This window comes from Vipera berus, assembly GCF_964194415.1.
Source record: "Vipera berus genome assembly, chromosome: 2".
Taxonomy (NCBI): Eukaryota; Metazoa; Chordata; class Lepidosauria; order Squamata; family Viperidae; genus Vipera; species Vipera berus.
The window spans coordinates 271,867,102-271,890,407 of NC_138203.1; the positions used below are offsets into that span (position 1 = coordinate 271,867,102).

General features: G+C 44.4%; 1 protein-coding gene and 1 long non-coding RNA gene across 2 annotated transcripts; both read right to left on the reverse strand.

Moving 5' to 3' along the window:
- Positions 1-504: 504 nt before the first annotated feature.
- LOC308664160 lies at positions 505-6,684 on the reverse strand. Its single transcript, XR_014025616.1, has 2 exons — positions 6,628-6,684; positions 505-5,067 (listed from the first exon to the last, which is right to left on the reverse strand). It is a non-coding gene; the product is annotated as an uncharacterized lncRNA (long non-coding RNA).
- Positions 6,685-7,343: 659 nt separating this feature from the next.
- LOC308662983 (uncharacterized protein) lies at positions 7,344-23,306 on the reverse strand (the record flags this gene model as incomplete). The annotated part of the gene is made up of 5 exons (XM_081319126.1): positions 7,344-11,648; positions 12,510-12,615; positions 17,158-17,223; positions 21,580-22,273; positions 22,600-23,306. 5 exons carry the CDS (start codon positions 23,304-23,306, stop codon positions 9,664-9,666), a joined length of 3,558 nt encoding a protein of 1,185 aa, XP_081175252.1. The 3' UTR covers positions 7,344-9,663.

The window sequence follows — 23,306 nt, forward strand, 5'->3', positions numbered from 1 at the left end:
AAACCTCTTTACATCCTGAAACTTTATGACTGATTTCCTGTGGCTTCCAAGGATGTAAGACAGAGAATCACCAGCACAACAGAGGCTCCAAGGGAACCAGCTTCACTTGGGCTGGCCAGGGTTGCATCCATTGTCTTGAAGCTGGCGTTCCCAGCAAGCCCAATTTGTTCCTGAAGGAGATTTTAAATCTGCTAAATACCATGTGCTTCTGTAAGTTCGCTTATACAGAAATCTCCATAAAGTCAAAGCAAGAGACACATAAAAAGCCTAGAAAATGGGAGGTGGGGGGGGGTTGGAGCTGAAAAAGAGGAAGTGACTTCTATATACAGGAAAAGAAAGGTTTAGGGTTTCCTGCCTGAGCAGGGGGTTGGACTAGATGATCTTCAAGGCCCCTTCCAACTTTATTATTATAAACTGGTAAACATTTCAAAGAAACATTTCAAAGGGTTGCAGAAAGGGTCGTATTATGCATTTACACACACAAGTCTAGAAATATTGCCAGGCTTTGTCTTACACACCTTTTTTTAATTGGAAATTGTTAAATGTAGTTAAGTATACAAAAATACAAATCAAATATAGGAAATATGAACAGGAAAGGAATTGCAAAAAAAGAAAAACCATACAACCGTGCCTTTTGCCCTTCTTTCTACTGAGCAATTGTCAACATACATCCCTACATTACTATTTGGGAATTCTCTCTTCGTGGAAAGGGACCTTGGCTTGAACTCCGTTCCTCAGTGAAATCCAGACCAACATTTGCCTTCCACGTTGCTCATCTCTGTGCAGAGGAAACAGGGAATTTTTTTTTCTATGCACAGGTAGCAAGTAGTAACCAGATCCTCAAGGCTGATCTCATTTCAGAACTCTGTGGTCCAGATGGAATCACTGGGAATGAGATGGGATCGACAGACCAGTTTTTTTTTCCTGCCTGCTGCTCAATTCCATCTGAGGCAGCCAAAATGCAGGGCCCTTTTTAAGACTGGAGAGCCCTCCTCTCTCTCTAATCTATCTGTCATCTATCTGTTTCAACTTGTGGTTGCTTTGGCTGGAGAGAACTTTGGGCACCGTGCCCTCTAATCCCACAGAAAGCATGTTGTAAAACAGGAAGAATAATACAGCATTGTAGGATTTCTACATATCATATTCTAACATTTTCCCCTGAATGTTCATCCTTTCTTTTCCCTGGATGCTGTGTCAAGGGGGTTCCTTTAACCCAGTAGCTTGATAACTGAGAGCAGGTGCAGGAAAAAAAAATCCCTGGCATTAAAACATTTATTGACCAGTTTTCAATTTCAAAAAGATTGATCCAAACACAAATTTGTGCTCCCCGATGGTTCCCTTCCACGTTTGGGGCATCTACTCTCCCTTTTTTAAAAAAGTCAAAGAATAGCATCATCCATTTGCAGGAGTGGAGTTAGTAGGCTCTGAAGTGAGTGCCCCACAATTTACATACTGTACATGCAGGGCTTTTTTTTGTCATAGAACGCCCAGAACGGAGTTCCGGCACCTTTTTTGGATGGAACCTTGTAGGGTAGGCAAGGCAGGTTGTATGACATGTGTGAGTTCCGGCACCTTTTTCTTTTACAAAAAAAGCACTGCATACATGTGAAAGTAATATTTATGGAAAGCGGAAACTAAAAAAGTGAAGGAGGCGGGAGAACCACCAGTCAACCACCAGGGAGCTGTTTTTGACCAAACCTTTTGCCACATTCAAGAGCATCTTTTGCCACACTCAAGAGCATCTACACATTTTTTTTCCTCCAGTGTGGATTCTCTCATGATCCTCTCATGGCTATTCTCAAAATATGAACATTTTTGGGGCTTCTGCACCACGGACCTTCTTAGATTTTCAAAAAAGATCAAAGATCTGCTCAATTCCCTGCTGAATGGCCTTTTCAATCAAACCACTGTCTCCTTCCTCCCAAAATGGGGATTTTGGCTTTCTTCTGTAATGTCTCATTGAGTTCCACATGCTTCAAACACTTCAACTCAATACTTCCTCCCAAGTTTGCTGCCCTTATCCATGTTTTGAGGGGGATGAAGATAGTATCATGATTGTTAAGGAAACAAGGCTGATTTTCTTTTCTCCATTTTTGCCTTTAGAATTGCTTTTTGTATATTATACACTGGTTGTGCAGTCGTTACGGTGTTGTATTGCAGGCTGACTTTGCCCACTGCCAGTAGTTCAATCCTGATGATTCAGCCTTCCATCCTTCTGGGGTTGGTAAAATGAGGAGCCAGATTGTTGGGGGCAATATGCTGACTTTGTAAACCACTAAAGAAGACTATAAAGCACCATGAAGCAGTAAATAAGTCTGTGCTATTGCTATTATAAGTGACCAAGAGGTTTAAGCCACATTTTCCACAACTATAATTGATCTTTCATTAACAGCGGGAGAAGGCATTGACAAAAGTTAGGATAAGGTTGAATATGGAGCACATACAGTGAGTGAAAGAAATTGAAAAGCTCCCATGTGTTGGGAAGAGAGCTTTGAATTAGCCTTGCCCCACTGTTTGCAGCAATCCTGACAGTACCCATTTTTTCTTTGTCAAAATCTACTCATGGATTTTGCAGAATTTGTTTTAGATATTAAATATTTAACACTCTACAATTTTTTCTTTCTCAGATCTCGATCAGCCAGGGGGAAGCAGCAAAAATGTCAGCAAACTGGCACGGTATCACTCTAAAGGCTAACAAGCAGGTCCCTCCAAGCAAACGATATTACAGCCAAGAGTTGCTAATAAACCTTGACTATTCTATGTTCAAAACCACACCCCCTTTTCTCCACAACTCAATATACCTACAGTTCGTATCTATCATGTTTAATAGCCATCAAATGGCAAACTTTACAGAGCTTTTGTCATAATCATAATAGTAAAGTTGGGACCTTGGAGGTCATATAGTCCGACCCCCTGCTCAGGCAGGAAAACCACTTCAGGCAAATGGCTGTCCAGTCTCTTCTTAAAAACCTCCAGTGTTGGAGCATTCACCACTTCTGGAGGCAGGTTGTTCCACTGGTTAATTGTTCTGTCAGGAAGTTTCTCCTTAGTTCTAGGTTGCTTCTCTCCTTGACTAGTTTCCATCTGGTGCTTCTTGTCCTGCCTTTGGGCACTGAATGCTTCCCTCAGATCTTCTACATTCTGCACTTCATCCTAGCCACAATTTGAACAGGGATTCTCCTAACACTGAATTTCTTTGAACATACTTTACCTCTTTTATTCCTGTTGTCATATTTGAGGTTTCACGATCTCTTAAGGAAATATGAATGCTGTGATTTTTTGTAATGTATTTTTAGCATCTGTAGCAGATTTCAGAGGCCAATTAGAAATGTTGACTATACTTTAAAATATTTTATCCAAGAGATAACCTGGTTGAGGAATTCTGGGGCTCGCAATTTGGAAGACATTGAGGTAGAAAGCTGAAATGCTGCATGTTGCATTTCTATGATCAATACTGAAAAAACACTCACAACTTCATTGCAGCAATTGTACTATTTCTTGAAAAGTAACTATCCAGTAACATCTTCTGATAACCACATAGAGGTAGTTAGTCCTTATCAAACTAACATTTTCCAATTCTTTTCCCTCCTCATTCATATCTAATACTGAGACATCTTTGACTAAAATACAATCAGGCCAGAAGTTAAACAGCTGCATTTCCAATAGATGATCAGAAATGAAATTCAAGCCTTCTCTACACCAGTCACCTTCTGTCTCATATGAATTTTTTTGTGTGCAGTAAGACAAGAATGATGCGTGAAACACCGTCCACACTCTAGGCATTTAAAAGGTTTCTCCCCTGTATGTAAACCTACATGATTTATAAGTTTACACCTAGTGCTGAAACCTTTCCCACAATCCGGACACTCATATGGTTTCTCTCCTGTGTGAGTCCTATGGTGCACCACCAGGTGAGAATTCTGACTGAAACCTTTCCCACAATCCAGACATACGTATGGTTTCTCCCCAGTGTGAGTCCTCTTGTGTATCATCAGCTCGGAATTTCGACTGAAAGCCTTTCCACATTCCAGGCACTCATATGGTTTCTCCCCTGTGTGAGTCCTATGGTGTACCACCAGGTAAGAATTCCGACTGAAACTTTTCCCACAATCCAGACATACATATGGTTTCTCCCCAGTGTGAATCCTCTTATGTATCACCAGGTCAGAATTCTGAATGAAACTTTTTCCACAATCAAGACACTTATATGGTTTCTCTCCCGTGTGAGTCCTCTGGTGTATCACCAGGTGGCAATACTGACTGAAACTTTTCCCACAATCTGGACACTCATAGGGTTTTTCTCCTGTGTGAGTCCTCTGGTGTATCACCAGGTGGGAATTCCGAGTGAAACTTTTCCCACAGTCTGGACAAAAATACAGTTTCTCTCCTGTGTGAGTCCTCTGGTGTATCAACAGGCTTGAATTAGTACTGTAGCTTTTCTCACAATCCAGACACTCGTACAGCTTCTCCGCCATTTGACTTCTCTTGTGTATCACTAGAGTAGCATGCTTCGTGAAGTTTTTGCCACATTGAGGGCACTGGGAGAACTTTTCTTCAGTGTGGTTCCTCTCATGCATAATCAGCTCTGATTTGCAATCTGTCTTTACCCACAATATGCACACCTGTGGTGCTTTTCCACCAATGATATTCCTGGATTCTGGAGGTCAAAAATATTTTGGATCCCTTCTTGGATGCTGTTTTGAATCAAGCTACTCTCTGTTTCTTCACAGTGCGGAGCTTGCATGATTATGTGGCCTACATAACTTCACAAGTGACTCCTTCTTCTCTGCTGATTTCTAGATATTTCCTCCTTTTTCTGAATTTAGAAACGATCCACTCTGATCTTTTGTAGAGTGGTTTGAGTTTCACATCCTCAGTTATTTCCAGCACAAAACTCTCTTCCTGTTATTCTCTCTTTTGTCTGTCACCTGCTGTGGAAGGAGAAAGGTTTTGTGGTTTTCTTGAAGAAATGGAATACATTTTGATTGCTGGATAGATTTGCTTTGTTTTTTAATGCTGCTTGTGATTCTCAATTGGTCAGAATGCCCTTCTTGGCGTCTTCATTGTCTGCAAGATTCACATAAAACAGTTTAATGGCTGCATATAAAATGGGTGCACATGTGAAAACAAGAAAAAAAATGATGTATTATAATCAAAAGTCAATCTAATCTCTAACACTGTGATTCATTTTAAAGCAAGCTCCAGGTTCAAATATCCACTCAGTCATGAAATTCTCTTTTGAACTTCAGCAAATCACAAATTCTTACATTAAAAATTGTTATGAAATCAAACTGGAAATGCTGAGCAAAGGTTACAGAAACACAAATATATTCACATAAAGAGATAGGTGGATACACCTATAAATGAATGCATATAACGCAGGTCAAAAATCTATGTGCATTTCAACCTGACAAATGTCCCAACTGTGGGTACACTCAAGCCTTTTTGGTCTAATTGGGGGTGGGCTTTTAACAGAAGAAAAGGTGGCCAAAGCCTCTGCAAGATTTAAAGCACCGGTTTTGCCCATGAAAATAACACACCGATTAAAAATTTAAAAAAAGCACAAGGTAAAGCAGAAATTTAAATCTCTCAACCAGCAGAAAGTTGAAGGCAGCAATTTTAAAATGCCATAAGGAAGGCGGAGTGCTTTAGAATTGATGCTTTCACATTGTGGTGCTGGAGAACATTCCTGAGTCTCCCTAGAACTGCAAGGAGATCGGATCAGTCGATCCTAAAGGAAATCAACCCTGACTGTCCTTTGGAAAGACAGATATTGAAGCTGAAGCTCAAATGCTTTGGCCACCTAACGAGGAGAGAGGACTCCTTGGAAAAGACCCCGATGCTGGGAAAGATGGATGGCAAAGGGAGAAGCGGACGGGAGAGGATGGGATGATAGATAGATAGAAAGAGAGATAGATAGATAGATAGATAGATAGATAGATAGATAGATAGATAGATAGATACAGATAGATAGATAGATAGATAGATAGATAGATAGATAGATAGATAGATAGATAGATAGAGATACATAGAGATACAGATAGATAGATAGAGATACATAGAGATACAGATAGATAGATACAGATACAGATACAGATAGAGATAGATAGATAGATAGATAGATAGATAGATATACATAGAGATACAGATAGATAGATAGATAGATAGAGATACATAGATACAGATAGATAGATAGATAGATAGATGGATAGAGATAGATGATAGATAGATAGATGATAGATGATAGATAGATAGATAGATGATAGATAGATAGATAGATAGATAGATAGATAGATAGATAGATAGATAGATAGATAGATAGATAGATAGATAGATAGATAGATAGATAGATAGTCAGTCGATACAATGAACATGAATTTGGGCAGACTCCGGGAGACAGCCCCCCACCCCGGCATGCTATGGAGTCCATGGGGATGCGAGTTAGCAACCGAACAACAACAACTTTTAAGTCATGCAGCACCACTAGAACAAAATTTGGGGAAGGCATGAAAATGTAGAAGCTGAGAATGTTTCAGCCTCGTTGCTTCGCTGCTTCCACCCCGCGGAGGAAACCGAGCAGCCCTACTACTTGCTCCCGGCTTCTCCTCCCACCTGCCCACAACTCACCTTCCAGCGGCTGCTTGGACCCCGCGAACAGCAGAAGAACCCCCTACGACACCATCCTCTTACGGGGGGGAGGGGAGGGGAGGGGGGGGCAGAAGAGGAAGTTCCTCTGCCCTTCTCCAAATCCTCTGTAGCAAGCCGCTGCTTATATCGGCGACGTTCTAGGCGTCGGTCTTGCTGATCTTTAGAGCGCCATCCAGCGACACGAGGCTGAAAACTCACGCTTGTCCGACCTTAACGACTTCATAACCGGTTGCAGTTGCTAAGCGACTCCCCGGCAGTTGCTTAAAATGAAATATTACCGTGGCTGCCGTTTGCGATTTTACCGCTGGCTTTTTCATCGACTCTCTTGCAAATTCGCTGTGAAGTGCGCAAAACGGCAATCGCATCTCTGCGCGACACTGCAATGGTGGCAAAACGCCTGCCCATTGTGAAGCGCCTGAACCTCAATCGCGTGATCGCAAGGACGTTTGCAATGGTTGTAAAGTTTGAAGACAGGCCACAAAGTTGTTTTTTTCCCCCCAATGCCGTTCTAACTTCAAACTGTCATTAAGCAGGCAATTGCTCAGTGAGGACCACTTGTATAAGAAATATTCAAAGCCTGCCGAATTTACCGTAATTAATTTTGACATCAATTGGAGAAGTGTGATTTATGGAAATTATTGGAATAATACCCAGAACCAATTTTTAGTGCAATCGATCTGAAAGAAGTTTAATAAAATTGTCAACGAGAGGGAGAAACCACAAAACTAAAAAACAATGTCTTCTATTACTGACCAGCCCACAAAATCTACACAACATTGGTTGTGCCTAAACTGCTCTTGGCATCTCACAAGGTGCCATCTTTTGAGTAAAATCTGAAAGATGATTAGGGAGGAAAGTTAAATACCAAAAGATGGAGTAATATGCAAGAAAGAAATACAATACATCCTGATTTTCTTGAAGAGCTGTGATATGGACCGAGGGAAAAAGTGTTTTGGGTCAGAGAATTCATTTAACACCTTTATTTTAATTCAAAAAGTAGCCATTGCAAACTACTGCAAAGGTTGTTCCAGAACTTTCAGCTCGCCCTTCTTCAAATCCAGTCCCAATTGTCTCTCATCTCCTTCTAGGAAGAGGGTTCTTGCTTTCCATTTTTCATATGTTCTGCTATAAATAGGTTTTCTTGCAAGTAGAGATCCCATGTTTTCCTGGCATATACAGGTAGTCCTCGACTTACCACAGTTCATTTAGTGACCATTTGAAGTTACAACGGCATGGAAAGAAATGACTCATGACCATTTTTCACATTTATGACCGTTGCAGCGTCCCATGGTCACATGATTTACATTCGGATGCTTGGCAATTGGTTCATATTTATGATGGGTGCAGTGTCCCAGGGTCATGTGACCATCTTTTGTGACTTTCTGACAAGCAAAGTCAAGGGGGAAGATTCCCCAGATTCACTTGACAACCATGCTACTAATTTAACAACTGTGGTGATCCACTTAACAAATGTGACAACAAAAGTTGTAAAATGGGGGCAAAACTCACTTAACAAATTTTTCACTTAGCAACATAAATTCTGGGCTCAGTTGTAAGTCGAGGACTACCGGTACTATGGCTATGGGTAGTCCTCAATTTATGACTGGTTGCTTAGCAACCATTCAAAGTTCTGATGCACCTACCCAAGACTACTTATGATCCAGATTCAAAGTTCCGACAAATCACCTTCAAGTAACACAATCCCATTTTGGGCATTCATCAACCAGCTCACAATTATGATTGTTTGCAGTGTCCCAGAGGTCACATGATTACCATTTTATCTTTTTTAATTTTTTTGTCAGAAACCAGTTTTTACTTCCGGTTTCCAGCAAAAAAAAAACCACACACACACACACACACACACTGGATTCGCTTTACAACAGCAGCTTTCATTTAACAACTGCAGCAAAAACAGTTGTAAAGTCAGGTGGGGCTACATGGTGACCTGCTTAAAAACCGGCCTGATTTACTTCTGGGCTCAATTACGGTCATAAGTCAAAGGCTGCTTGCACTGTCATTCTAATATGTTACCATCTAAATTTACCAGTTCATGCAATTTCTTTTAGACTACCTTTGCTAGCTATATAGAACACGTGGAAATGGCTTTAAGATCTAGTTTTCAGAAAGCAGGAAAACACCGTTACTAGCCTAAGTGGAACTTGCTTCTCTAAACACAAACCACAGGTGGGGGGGGAAGGTTTTTTTTAATTTAATGGAAGGAGTTTTCTAATACTATAATTCAGCTCTACAACCCATTACTATCTTGAGTGGTTCAGCCATTTCACTAACAGTTGAGACTGAGCACCTGTACCACTCCAGACCCTGCTGGACTCTAATCCCCATCATCCTCGACATTCACTGCCTGAGGTGAATGATAAGTGACAATAAAGCAGCAACTGGAGAGACCAAATTTCCCCCCTCTCAGCTCTACCGGAAGAATTTGCAAAGGTGTGAAGAGAGCAAACCTTCTTGGCACGAATTCTTCCACAAATTCTTGGCTTTGGATTGAAAATTTTAATAGCCTTCTTCTGAACATGAGATTGGAAGACAGGAATTGTATATCCATGAAAAAAACAACAACCCTTAAGAGTATAGAAGAAGCACCTCCGGGAGACTGCTAATTTATCTTATTGACATGCTACTTTTCAGTGAGCATGGAGATCTGGAATTATTTTATGGAAGAACATCCACGTGACCCCCTCATGCTAGGAACAGTTTTACCACATCTACTATTCGTAAGAGCTAAGGCGATGTTCCCTTGCACAGGCATTTTGGGCCTAGTCAAGCAGGGGTAGGCAACCTTGGCTCTTTTATGACTCGTGGACTTCAACTCCCAGAATTCCTAGCTGGCTCAGGAATTCTGGGAGTTGAAGTCCACGAAGTCATAAAAGAGCCAAGGTTGCTTACCCCTGGCCTAGAGAGACCTGATGTTCTACTACGAAGTTGCCCAATACACGGCATTTCCTCGGGATGAGTTCTTTAATACTTCATCCTGTACTTGCACCTTCGCAAGATTTATTCCTGAGAGGTTTCAGCAGACAGGATTGTGAGGTTTCCAGGCTGTAACCTTGTTTGAGGCACAAAGGAAGACCCAACACTCTGTGTGTTAATCAAAGTCCTCTCCTGCCTTGATTCACTCGGGTTTAAGAAAACGAGGTCCTGAACCGAGGACTCTTCAATAGTCTGAGAGTAGAGGCTTAGTCCACTGTGGGTCCTCCCGTGTCGAATGAGGTGTGACCTGCGGTTGAAACTTTTCCCACAGTCCGTGCAACAGTACGGTTTTTCTCCCGTGTGAATTCTTTTGTGCCGGGTGAAATGAGACTGCCAGTTGAAGCTCTTTCCACACTCAAGACATTTAAACAGTTTCTCCTCCTTCTGGAAAAGCAAGGGGTCACCGTAATTTTTCTCACGGTCCAGGCAGGCCATCGGACGGCTTCCTGAAAGGACCACCTGGCGTGCATTCATGATCCTTTTAAACAATGGGCTACAAGTATAGCTGGTCTCTCTGTCCAGACATTGAAACAGGGGCTCCTCTGCCTGGATGCCTTCCTGTGGATTCACTCCAGTGATCAGAAGTGAACAACAGCCATAGCTTGTTTCACTGTTGGGCCATTCATACAGCCGGTCACCTATGTGTGTGGGCCTGCTGGGGTTCAACCCTGCTATAAAGATTGAACTATGGCTGTAATCTTTTTCACTTTCCGCATCTAGATATGCCTGGCCCTCTGCTTGAGTCTGCTGGTGGGGACTCAGCCCTGCGATAAAGAGTGAGCTGCTATCATAGAGTGCCCTGCTTTGTAGTCCTCCACACGGCAGGTCAGCTAAGTGGGTTGCCTCATGAGTGCTGAGGTGTGATTTGCGATTGAAGCACTTCCCGCACACCGAACATTTGTATGGCTTCTCTCCGGTGTGGATCCTTTCGTGGCGCAGGAGTTCGGAGGTCTGGCTGAAACTTTTCCCACAGCCTGAGCAGGAGTAGGGCTTCTCTCCTGTATGGATCCTTTCATGCCGCATCAGCTTTGATGACTGGTTGAAACTTTTCCCACAGTTCAAACAGCTGTAGGATTTCACCCCTCGGTGAGTGGTCTCGTGCCTCAGCAGGTTGGATCGGATGCTAAAGATTCTCCCGCACTCCCCACATTCGTACAGTTCCTTCTCCGTGTGGGTCCTCTGATGCCTGTTCAGTTTGGATTTCTCAATGAAGCTTTTCTCACACTTGGCGCACTTATACGGCCTTTCCCCAGTGTGCGTCCGCCTGTGCGTCACCAGGTGTGACTTCCAGTTGAAGCTTTCTCCACAAACGGGGCAGATGAACGGCGACTCTCCAGTGTGCAGCCGTTTATGCGCCAGAAGGGATGAGCTCTGAGTGAAGCATTTCCCGCACTCCGCACAAGAGTAGGGTTTCTCCCCCGTGTGGATGTTCTCGTGCCGAATGAGGGTCGAGGCATGGCTGAAGCTTTTCCCACAGTCCGAGCATTTGTACGGCCTCTCTCCCGTGTGGGTGATCCCATGTCGGATGAGGTCGGACCTGAAGCTGAAGCTCTTTCCGCAGTCAAGGCACTTGTAGGGCTTTTCTCCAGAATGAGTCCTCTGATGCCGGTTACGATTCGACCTTTCGGTGAAGCTTTTCCCGCAGTGGATGCACTTGTAGGGCTTCTCGCCGGTGTGGATCCGTTTATGGGCCAAGAGGTTAGAGGCCTGAGCGAACGTCTTCCCACATTCGTTACAGGTTCTTGGGATCTTGGATCGGCGCCGGGTCTTTTTAGCTGCACCTTGGCCTGAAGTCTGGGGGACCTGGGTATAAGCGGCAGAGCTACCCTTCCGTTTTGCTAAATGGTATTGCTGCTGCCTCTCTGGGTTGAGATGTTTCACGGTTGGCTCTCCTTCCTGAAAACACAGGGAAACCACTTCGCCGGCCACGTTTGAGGATGTCCCGGTTTGTTGATGGTGTTCGTAGTTTTTCCCTAGAACACCTTCCTTCTCATGTGTCTGTCCATCACCTGTTAGACAAAAACAAACAAGTATTGAGATACGGACATGATCTCAGTGGACTGGAAAAGAAAATACTTTTAGGAGGATGAATTTTTTGCTAACGGATTTCTGCAAATGTTATAGCACTGTGAAGCGGTATATAAGTCTAAGCGCTATTGCTGTTTCAGGAATATCATGCAGGCTGACACCAGCCAGAGCACAGAAAAGCTCAAAGAAGCAGTGCAAGATTAGAAGATGTGGAGAAACCTGGCCCATAGAAACGCCAAGAGTTGGTCATGACCAAATGGATAACATCATCATCATCATCCTATTTCAAGATGTGTTCCCCAGGACATTTATCACGTGGTTTACATTTTGTAGAACAGTTACACTGATTTTCCAAGTTTGGATATTATAGTTTTTTCATTCCGTCTATTGCCAGTACTAACTTTCATCCTGTATTTTAGTTCCACAGAAATTCGGCTCATTGGTTCCAGAAACTGGGCCACACAAACAAGCAAAGCCCCATCCTTGGGATGCAGGCAGCATGTGAAACTACACCCCCCCCCCCCAGTCTGTGGAAAAACCTCTCTCCACGGAACCGATCCCTGGTGCCCAAAAGAGTTGGGAGGCACTGCTATAGTTCAATGTTCCTGAACCTCAGCCACATGAGGATGTGTGGACTTCAACTCATGCTGGCTGGGGTAATTCTGGGAGTTGAAGTCTGCACATCTTGTAGCCAAAGGTTGAAAGTCCCTGTTCTAAAGCAGCAATCCCTAACTTTTCCGACTTTGCAAACCGGCAGTGGGTGGGGGAGAGGGAATGTTTAAGTGTGAGTACTTAATGCACTTGCAGCTGCATTTGCTTGAGTGGTGGGTAGTACCACCTACCATTCTCCTGCATGCTGCTTTCATAGAGACTCCTTTGATCTACATCCAACAATAGTCCTTGATCCTCTGGGAAAAACATTGCAACTTCTTTGAAATTCACCGGCATCTGAAAGACAAAAGGCACCATCCATTCAATCTTTGCACCATGTCTCAAGTTGAGATCCACTTGCCTTTATAAGATTCTGTCATGGTTCCGACAGATGAAACTCTTCAAAGAACTTCGAGGCATTGTTTACCTTAAAGAATCTTTATTTGAGTAGCATAGCATCGGCACTAACATAATCGAAGCCAAAATCTGAATTCTCCTCCCCTGAGCACATAGTATCAAAGTACAATTCCCTCCTCCAGTTAACAGTCATAAATCACATTCCCCAATTAGTCTGAAGCACGGGCTTCCCCTCCAGCTCACCAATTCCTTATCATCTCTTATTTCAAAAACCTTGGTTCTCACACTAGGTCCAGTATTATTATGTCTAGCTAGACTCTCATGCACATTTCCCCCCCTCCCAGCATCATCTAACTCTAAAAGCAAAAAGAAGAAAATGGCTGCATCTCTATCTGTTGTCAATGCAAAAACATCCGATGTTAGCAGCGTTGACAGATTCAGGCCATGGTTACTGAAAAATGAATTCTAAGTAACTGCAGTTACTTCACAAGACTTTGAAAAGTCGGCTCTGTTCACAGGTCTGGGATTAAACTGTATGTTGGACATAGCAAACCACCTGGAGTGTCTTGGAGTGGGACAGCTGTAAATGAGGGCTTCCCAAACTTTTTACTTCATTATGCAAAATCGCTTATCAGTCTTATCAATGCAAAAACATCCGATGTTAGCACTGTTGACAGATCTTTATGTGATTTCAATAGATTACCACTTTTGGAAAAAGCATCTTTGGGATTACAACGGGCTGTTTCAACAATTTTCGTCCCAATAGGAATGCACTGGGAAATTTTTCAATACAGCTAACCAGAGGTGGCATTCTTTAGGTCAATTTGAACATCCCTATTGTGATGGGGAATGGGTTTGGGTCATTACCCAAAGAAAAATCACCTTTACTTTGAGTAATTTACCCACATCTGGGAAGCACTGCTATAAATCATCATCATCAGAGATCCAGTTTGGTCAGGGATAGGCAACCTTGGCTCTTTTATGACTCGTGGACTTCAACTCCCAGAATTCCTGAGCCAGCATGGCTCAGCTTGGAAACCTCTCCCTTTTCCCTCAGCGTGGCTGGTTCAGGAATTCTGGGAGTTGAAGTCCACGAGTCATAAAAGAGCCAAGGTTGCCTATTCCTTGTCTAGTGAGTCAGGCACCAGGCTAGAAGCCAGGAGACTGTGAGTTCTAGTCCCACCTTAGGCATGAAAGCTGGCTGGGTTTGGGCCGACCGCTAGGAGATATTGAATTCCCGTGTTTGCCACCTTGAATTATTTATCAAAATAATAAAGGTGAAATATGAATACATAAAAATCATGTCATCATCCCTCCCAGAAGTATCTTAGTAATTCCACTGCACACCTTTTCTTTTAATTATTTCAGTGAGATGTAATAATTGAAATAACAATACAGCATTCATAATACAATATAAAGTATCTACAGCATAAAGTTATTAAAATAAATGTAAAAGGAAAAAAGCCTCTGTAATTCTCATAGAGAAATGAGCTCAATCTTTTAATCTATTAAATATGGCTCACATTGCTCCATTTCCCCACCATCCCTCAGATTCTTGATTTTTTCCAGATTTAGTGATGCTCTTTTCTGTACGCGGGTGATGTCATTTCAGCTGCACAAAGATCTACATTTAGAGACTGAGTTAGCAATGCAATAGTCCTGGTATTTAGAATAGTGCTATAGATAGCAATCTACTAAAATAAACAGAAATAAGAAAGAGAAACCTCCTATTTCAGCAAGGATGAAATCACTGTAGCTACGTTGCAAGCATTCCATCCTCGTTCATTTAAAGTCTATGCGCAGTTGGGTCAATTGCCCAAATAGCTAGGGAATACAGGTAGTCCTCAACTTACAGCTATTCATTTAGTGACCTTTTGAAGTTATAGCAGCTCTGGGAAAAGTGACGTATGACTGTTTTTCACACTTACAACCGTTGCAGCATTCCCTTGGTTACATGATCAAAACTCTGACATTTGGCAACTAGGTCATATTGATGAAGATTGCAGCATCCTGGGGGTCATTATGATTCCCCCCTTTGTAACATTCTGACAAGCAAAGTCAATACGGAAGCCAGATTGACTTAACAACCATGTTACTAACTTAACAACTGTAGTGATTTATTTATCCACTGTGCCAAGCAAAGTTGTAAAATGGGACAAAACTCACTTAACAACTGTCTTGCTTAACGACAGAAATGTTGGTCTCAATTGCAGTTGTAAGTGGAGAACTACCTGTGTTTAGTAGCATTTTTCCTGCTCAGGAGGAAAAAAATCTAGCATATAGAGTTAAGTACGGGCATCTGACCATTTGTCTAAAAATTTGGCCCAGTAACACACTTTGACAAAATCACATTTCCTTGTACTATACTAATCTCCCAAAACTAAAAAAAGTAATCTTGCACTTATATGACCATTATAAACCCGTCCCCCCATGAGTCATGTGATCACAATTCAAACATTTGGCATCAAGCTTATGATTGGCTGCAACATCCTGCAATCCAGAGATTGCAATTTGCAACTTTTTAGCTATTTTCATCCAAACTTGGATTAGTTTAACTAACTGAAGTGATGTATTTTATGACCACAGTAAAAACAGTCATAAAATCAGGTCCAGTCACGTGATACTCAGTTTACAACCATCTTAATTTATGATAGAAATTCTGGTTCAGATTATGATTGTAAGACAAAGACTACCATTTTTGGCCCATGTTTTAGGGCGGGGGGGGGGGAAGGGAAATTTCTATAAATTAGAGCATTCCACAACAAATCAAACAACTACCCTGATTAACAGGACATCAAAGATTAATCTACCGAACTGGCAAACATCTAGATGATTTATAATGCCGCTTGTTGCAGACCTGCAAACTGGGATTTTACAAGATGTTGCTAATTCCAGAACGTGAGAAACTGACCCGGGACTTGCTATCCAAGTAATAAAAGCGAATTTGCGTTTCTGAAACCAAATCATCAAGCACAAACGAAGCAGATAAGGAATGCAAGAGGAGGAGAGGGCTTTTTTAAAAAAATTCCATTTATATCCCGCCCTTCTCCGAAGACTCAGGGCGGCTTACAAACTTAGCAGTAGCCTTCATTCTATGTATATGCCTGCTTATTAGGGCTTTCCCCCCCCCCAAGCGGCATTATTACAAAGTCAGCTTATTGCCCCCAACAATCTGGGTCCTCATTTTACCTACCTCGGGAGGATGGAAGGCTGAGTCAACCTTGAGCCTGGTGGGATGCGAACCTGCACTAATTGCAGGCAGCTGGTGTTACTTAAGGAGGCATTAGCCCACTGCTCCACCAAGGCTCTTGGCTGATGGGATATGAAGTCCACTCCTCGTTACAGCCAAGACACCTGTTCGGAGACTACATTGCCCATTTCCCAAAATCCCTGCAGAGGTTAGGGAGGAAAGACAGGGGAAAGCGCACCGTCAGGGCTGCAGATTCGGGGGTGGGGGGTGGGGAGGTGGTTGTGTCCTCTGGTCCAGGGGTAGGCAACCTTGGCTCTTTGATGACTCGTGCACTTCAACTCCCAGAATTCCTGAGCCAGCATAGGAATTCTGGGAGTTGAAGTGCACGAGTCAGAAAAGAGCCAAGATTGCCCACCCCCTGCGAGTCTGGCCCAAATCCACGTGGGGGAACAGAACGCAAACGAGCAAAAAAGGACCGAACCCCCAGATACCAAGAAGCAGGGCTTTTTTTTCTCATAGAACACCCAGAACGGAGTTCCGGCACCTTTTTTTGGATGGAACCTTGTAGGGTAGGCAAGGCGGGGTTGTATGACATGTGTGTGTTCCGGCACCTTTTTTCTTTTGCAAAAAAAAAAAAAAAGCACTGGCAAGAAGGAAGCAAAAATCAAACCCCCGATTCGCCTTGGTGGAGCAGTGGGCTAAGGCCTCCTTAAGTAACACCAGCTGCCTGCAATTAGTGCAGGTTCGCATCCCACCAGGCTCAAGGTTGACTCAGCCTTCCATCCTTCCCAGGTAGGTAAAATGAGGACCCAGATTGTTGGGGGCAATTAAGCTGACTTTGTAATAATGCCGCTTGGGGTGTGTGTGTGAAAGCCCTAATAAGCAGGCATGTACATAGAATGAAGGCTACTGCTAAGCTTGTAAGCCGCCCTGAGTCTTCGGAGAAGGGCGGGATATAAATGGAATTAAAATAAAAATAAAATAAAAATAAATCGTCCCCGAGGAACGCGAACTACTTTTTGTAGGTCGGCATCGGAATTGCTTAAAACTGCTTTGCAATTTTAAAAATTGGAAGGCGAGGGGGCAACTGATATTTCCCCGTCCACCCACCCCCCAGCCCCCCCAGCCCCAGGGAAGGCGCAGGGGCTTCGTGCACTGGGCAAGAGTTGGAGGCGGAGGAGCCGCTTCCCCCCGAGGCATTCCGGAGCAGCGTCAATCTCCCGCCAAGTGACTTTTGGGGGGGAGCGGTGGGAGTGGGGGGGGGAGAGAGAGAGAGAGAGAAAAGTCCGTACCTCGATCGCGGGGATTCGCCTTGGCAGCGCTCCGCCGAGGCGATTCGGCGGCGGAGACAGGCCAGGCTGGGCGAATAAACGGCGCAGGAAGAAGAAAGGGAAGCGGAGGGGAGGGGAACTGGGGGGGTCTTATTGCGATAGGGCGGCGCGCGCCACCTCTTTCGCTCCGAGCATGCTCGCGGGCCGCCACCGAAGCTCCGCGCGCCCTTCCTTTGCCCACAGTTGTCCCTTTGTTGTTTTGGTCACGTGCCCCCCTCCTCCTCCTACTGTGTTTGCATGTTGGGCGTGGGTGGGTGTGAACTAAATGGGAATCCTTCGATCGCGCGTTGCTTTGAGGCATTTTTATTACGAATAACCGCTTCCTTGCTTTTACCAAAGTATCTTTGGTTTGTTTATGAAAGTTTCATCTTTCCTCACAGCTGTCTGGATCTTAATTTTTATTCTTGCACGTAGTTGGAACCCCAAATTATTCTTCTAACGATATTCAGGGGTCTTCAAACTTGGCCCTTTTATGACTTGTGGACTTCAACTCCCAGAATTCCTCAACCAGCGTGCCTGGCTAAGGAATTCTGGGGGTTGAAGTCCACAAGTCATAAAAGGACCAAGTTTGAAGACCCCCTATATATATATATATATATATATATATATATATATATATATATATATATATATATATATATATATATATATATATATATATATATATATATATATATATATATATATATATATATATATATATATATATATATATATATATATATATATATATATATATATATATATATATATATATATATATATATATATATATATATATATATATACACGTGTGTGTGTGTGTGTGAAATATATATTTGAAATATATGAGACATAGATTCACATATGTATTTCACACACACACACACAAACATATATTGTCAGAAGAATAATTTGGGGTTCACTCTGTGCAAGAATAAATGAAAATGAGATCCAGACAGCTGTGAGGACAGATGAAATATTTATTCCTAAAATCAAAGCAGTTTGCATTTAGCGGCAAGGTGTAGAGAAATGGGGTACAGCAGCAGATTTTTATAGGGGGAATTTGTCCAGGGTGTGGAAGTGCTGATTCTAGGCTCTTTTATGACTCATGGACTTCAACTCCCAGAATTCCTCAGGAATTCCTCAGGAGCCGAGGTTGCCTACCCCTGCCCTAGGGTGACACTTGAGAGGCATGTGTGTGTGTGTGTAGGCATGTTTGTTCTTGTGAACATGCAGTTCCTCTGGGAGACCTAATTTAATTAACTCTGATTATGTTTGCAGACCTTATCCTTTGATATGTGGATTAGGTCTGGGTAACTTATTTGAGGAAGTTCGCTAATTTTAGTTTCAGCTTGACTGTCAATTATCTAATGGAGACACTGATTCTCAGACCACTGCAGATTCTGTTAATATTTTAACGGAAAACGGAAAGAGTATAAAGAATAAAATGTATTTGGATATAAAAGTCACAATATAGAAATTTTTAAATATATTTTTCAATACATTTACAGACATTTCTAAAGTTTCTAAACTTCTGTTTTCACTTTGTCATTATGGTTACTGAGTGTAGATTAATGAGAAAAAAATTGAACAACTGTAGAATCAGGCTGCAGCATAACTGTTATGTTGTTCACGAATCAGAGATGACACAGGTTCAGGAGTTACGTTGCTTTATTGAGGAACATGGCCGAACTGGGGAACAAAGGATTTCAGCCCTCATTTATACCTGGCCAGGTAACTGCCTGGCCAATGGGTTAAAATCCAAGCGTCCTGTCGGCTGGTCAGCCAATCCCTTTAAATCCGGCTCTCCTGCCAAACACTGTCTCTTTGTTCCGGCTTCACGCCAAACGCTGTTCCGGCTTGCTGTTCCTGCGCGGAGCTGTCCAGCTCTGCGCCTCCTTAATTCACTGACCCCTCACGTGTATTCAGAACCTGCATACACTACACCCCTTCCCCCATGTTCCCATTTACTTCTTTCCCCGTACCCACACTATCAACACAACTTACCCACAACCCCCTACCCCCCCTCAAGTACGTACACAATCTGAGAGGTAGGCTGGAGGCCTGTGGGCTCGGCCAGAGGCTTGATATTGTCCTTTGAGCTTATGCTTCTTTGGTTATGCTCCCCCGGTGCTAGTGAAAAAGATGATGGGGTTTCAGGTGTGGTCGCCCCTGGGTTATGTGGCCTCCTTTGACTGGCCCCAGGTGACGTCAGTCCCTCACTCTGATCCAGCTGTTGATGAGGTCGGAGCAGTTCCAACCCCTCTGAGTTGGGAACTATCTCCCTGTTTGCTGTGTCTCTTTGGTCACTCTGAATCACTACAGGTTGGGTGTCTCTTTGGTCACTCTAAGTCATTATAGGTTGGAGTTAGGCCTCTTGCCCATTATTAGCTGGGCCCCTCTCAGGTGCTCAACGCCTGAGTTGGTCAACATGTCTCATCCACAGTAAACCCCCCTCCACCCTAACGATGTAAGATACTGGTCCCGTCCGCTCAACTACTTTCCCTTGCACCCATGTATCCCTGGAGCTATAGTTCCTAGCCCAGATGAGGTCCCCTGTTGTAAATTCCCTGGGAACCTTTGGGTGTTCCACATCTGCCGCCACTCTGTCTGGGTATAGTCTGTCGAGAGTGGTTATGAGGCGCCTTCCCCAACGAAGTTCCGCTGGGCTCTTCCCGGTTGTGGTGCAGGGAGTGGTGTGTTGGTGCAACAGGAATTTGGCCAAACGTTGTTTCCAATTTCCATGGATGATGCGCTTCAATGCGTCCTTTGTGGTGTGCACTGCCCGTTCAGCCAAGCCATTACTGGAGGGGTGGAAGGGAGCCGAGGTGACATGTCTAATCCCATTGGTCTTCAAAAACGCCTGGAATTCCGAGAAGGTAAATTGTAAACCGTTATCAGAGACCAATACATCAGGAAGGCCGCGAGTGGCAAAGAGTCCCATGAGCGCCTGGACAGTCCCTGATGTGGTCAAGATACTGACTGGCACCACCTCCAACCATTTGGAGTGGCTGTCTACTACTATCAAGAATGATTGGTTGTGCAGGGGGCCTGCGTAGTCAATGTGTATCTGGGACCAGGGTGTGTGTGTCTCCTCCCACTTGTGAACAGGGGCATGTGGCTGTGGTGGCCGAGATTTTTGGCAAATGTAACAGCCAGCTACTTGTTCTTCAATATCTTTGTCAAGGCCTGGCCACCACAGATAGCTCCTTGCCAATGCCTTCATCCGTACGACCCCTGGATGCCCCTCGTGTAGTGAGTGGATTACTCTGTTCCTCAATGTTTGTGGTACGATGACCCTGCATCCCCACAATAGGCAACCCTTGTGTGAGGATAACTCGTGTCTTCTTGTGAAAAATGCCATGAATTCGGGCCCTGGTGATTTGTCTTGCCAACCTGTGTTAACCCACGTCTGTACCCTACTCAAAATCCTATCCTTTGTAGTTCCTGCTGCGATGTCTCGGGCACTGAGAGGACATTCTGGCAGATCTTGAATGGCTAATATTTGGGCTGCTGGTGCTGGATCTGTTTCCGTGTTGTTAAGAGGAAGTCTGCTTAACCTGTCTGCATGGCCCATTTCCTTGCCTGGCTTGTGCACTAGTTTACAAGAGTAAGCCGAAAGGAAGATGGACCAACGGAGCATTCTGGGTGACAAGATCTGTGGGGTTTGCTTATCTGTGGTAAACAGACCTAGCAAGGGTTTATGGTCTGTAAAGATGGTGAAATTCCTCCCATACAAATAATCATGGATTTTTTTTTACTCCAGCAACTATTGCCAGGGCTTCCTTGTCTATCTGTGCGTAGTTCCGCTCGGCTGCTGACAAAGTCCTGGAGTAATATGCAATGGGAATTTGTCTGCCATCCTCCTCTAGGTGGCTCAACACAGCCCCCACTCCATAAGGAGAAGCATCACAAGCAATGCAAATTGGTTTATTTTCTATGAAGTGGGTGATGGTGGCATTGCTTGCCAACAGGTTTTTTAGAGATTGGAAACTGGTGTCATGTGCCTTGGTCCAGTTCCAAGTTGATTTCTTATCTAATAGCCTATGCAAGGGTTCAGCGATTGAAGCCTTGTGGGGTAGGAAAGTGTGATAGAAATTAAGTAACCCCAGGAAAGCTTGCAGCTCAGCCTTGTTTTTTTGGTGTGGGGGCCTCTTTGATTGCTTTCACCTTAGATGCTGCAGGGTGAACCCCCTCAGCGTCAATCCTGAAGCCCAAGAATTCTGCCTCAGGCACTCCAGTGCAGCACTTCTCTTTCTTAAGCTTAAGGCCAGCAGCATGAAATCTACCCAGAACAGCCTGCAGTCGTTCTGCCAAAAACCCCTCTGAGTCCCCTGCTATGAGGACGTCATCGAAATACGGGCAGACGCCCGGTATGCCCTTAAGTGTTCACTCCATCACCTCCTGGAAGATGCCTGGAGCTACACTGACTCCGAACTGCAACTGGTCTACCCGGAACGCCCCCTTGTGGGTGACTATTGTTTGCGTAGCGGCAGTCTCTGGGTTGACCGGGAGCTGTAAATAAGCCTGAGCAAGATCCAGCTTAGTGAAAATGGCCCCTCCCTGGAGTGATGCTAGTATGCTGCTAACTGTGGGTACTGGGTATGCGTGGGGGTTCAACGATTTATTGATTGTGCATTTATAATCAGCGCAGATCCTGATGTCACCATTTGCCTTGAGTGGGGTGACAATTGGGATCTCCCACTCTGCCCCCTCTACCGGGTGCAAACCCCCCTGTGCGACTAGCTTGTTGAGTTCCCGCTCAATTTTATGCTTAAGGGCGAACGGTACTCTCCGGGGCTTAATTCTGATTGGTTGAACGTTGGGGTTCAATTTGAATGCAATCGGTGGACCTGTGTATTTTCCTAGCGTTCCATTGAATACGTCTGCAAATGCCTTGCACACGGATTCAATGCTGGGCGTCTGAGTCTGTGTCTGGTGAATTCCGACGATGCGGATTCCCAGTGCTTTGAACCAGCTTAACCCTAACAAGCTGGTCCTCTGACCCTTGACCACTAGGACATCCAAAGGCCCCTGGAACCCCTTGTACCTCACAGAGAAGGTGACCTCCCCCCGGACTTGTTTCGGGGGTATTCTGGAAATCAGTAAGGGTAATGCTAGATGGCCTCAAGGGAACCCGCTAGCCCAGGGGTAGGCAACCTCGGCTCTTTTATGACTCATGGACTTCAACTTCCCATGCTGACTCAGGAATTCTGGGAGTTGAAGTTCATGAGACATAAAAGAGCTGAGGTTGCCTACCCTGCGCTAGCCACTCCGGCTGCCAATGAGCTTATAAGTCTCATATGAAATGACTGAGACTGCGGAGCCTGAGTCCAGCTCCATTTTACATGGAACTCCTTGGAGGTGCACCTCTAGCTTAATTTTGGGGGTGAGGGATTGAGAACCCCCTGTGTTACAAACCGCCCATCTGCTCTTGGTATAGCTGATAGGCACTCTGCGCTTTGGACCTCCAGTACCTGCCGGCTGGTGAGTTTCAGCGTCCACCTCGTGTAGCGCGTCTCGACTCCAGCTCCAGCAGACGGACGCAATGTGTCCCGTCTTGCCGCACACTCGGCATTTGGCTCCCCGAAATTTGCAGGTAGAGTGGTGATGGTTCCCCCCACAACCAGCACATTTCTGTCGGGACATGCAGCCTTTGCACCCGGAGCATCTCTTGTCCTGGCTGTTGATGGCTGGTGTTGTTGATGCTGGTCGTTGTTCTTTTGAGCTCCCGCGCCATCCGGATGGATGGGGGGGGGTCGTAGATGAACCACGTCTACTTTGGCCGCTAGTTCCTCCTCGCTGGTTCCTTCTGCCCCGTGCGTCTTATGGATGGTGCCTCCCTGGCTGCTGCGGCTGGCGTTGGAAGTCTCTGGCTTTTCAGCTAGCTCCCAGGCCAATACCTCTTCTTGCACCGACTTGAGGGTTAGACCCGGTCTGGCCAGCAGCTTTTGTCTCAATTTCCAGTCTCTGAGCCCGCAAACGATTCGGTCCCGCAATCTCCTCTCTAAGTCGTTGAAGTTGCACAGGCGAGCCACCTGCCTCACTGCAGCCATGAATGCAGACCCTGACTCCCCTGGCCGCTGGTTCCTTTTTTGGAATTCAAACGTCCATGCCACTTCCGACAT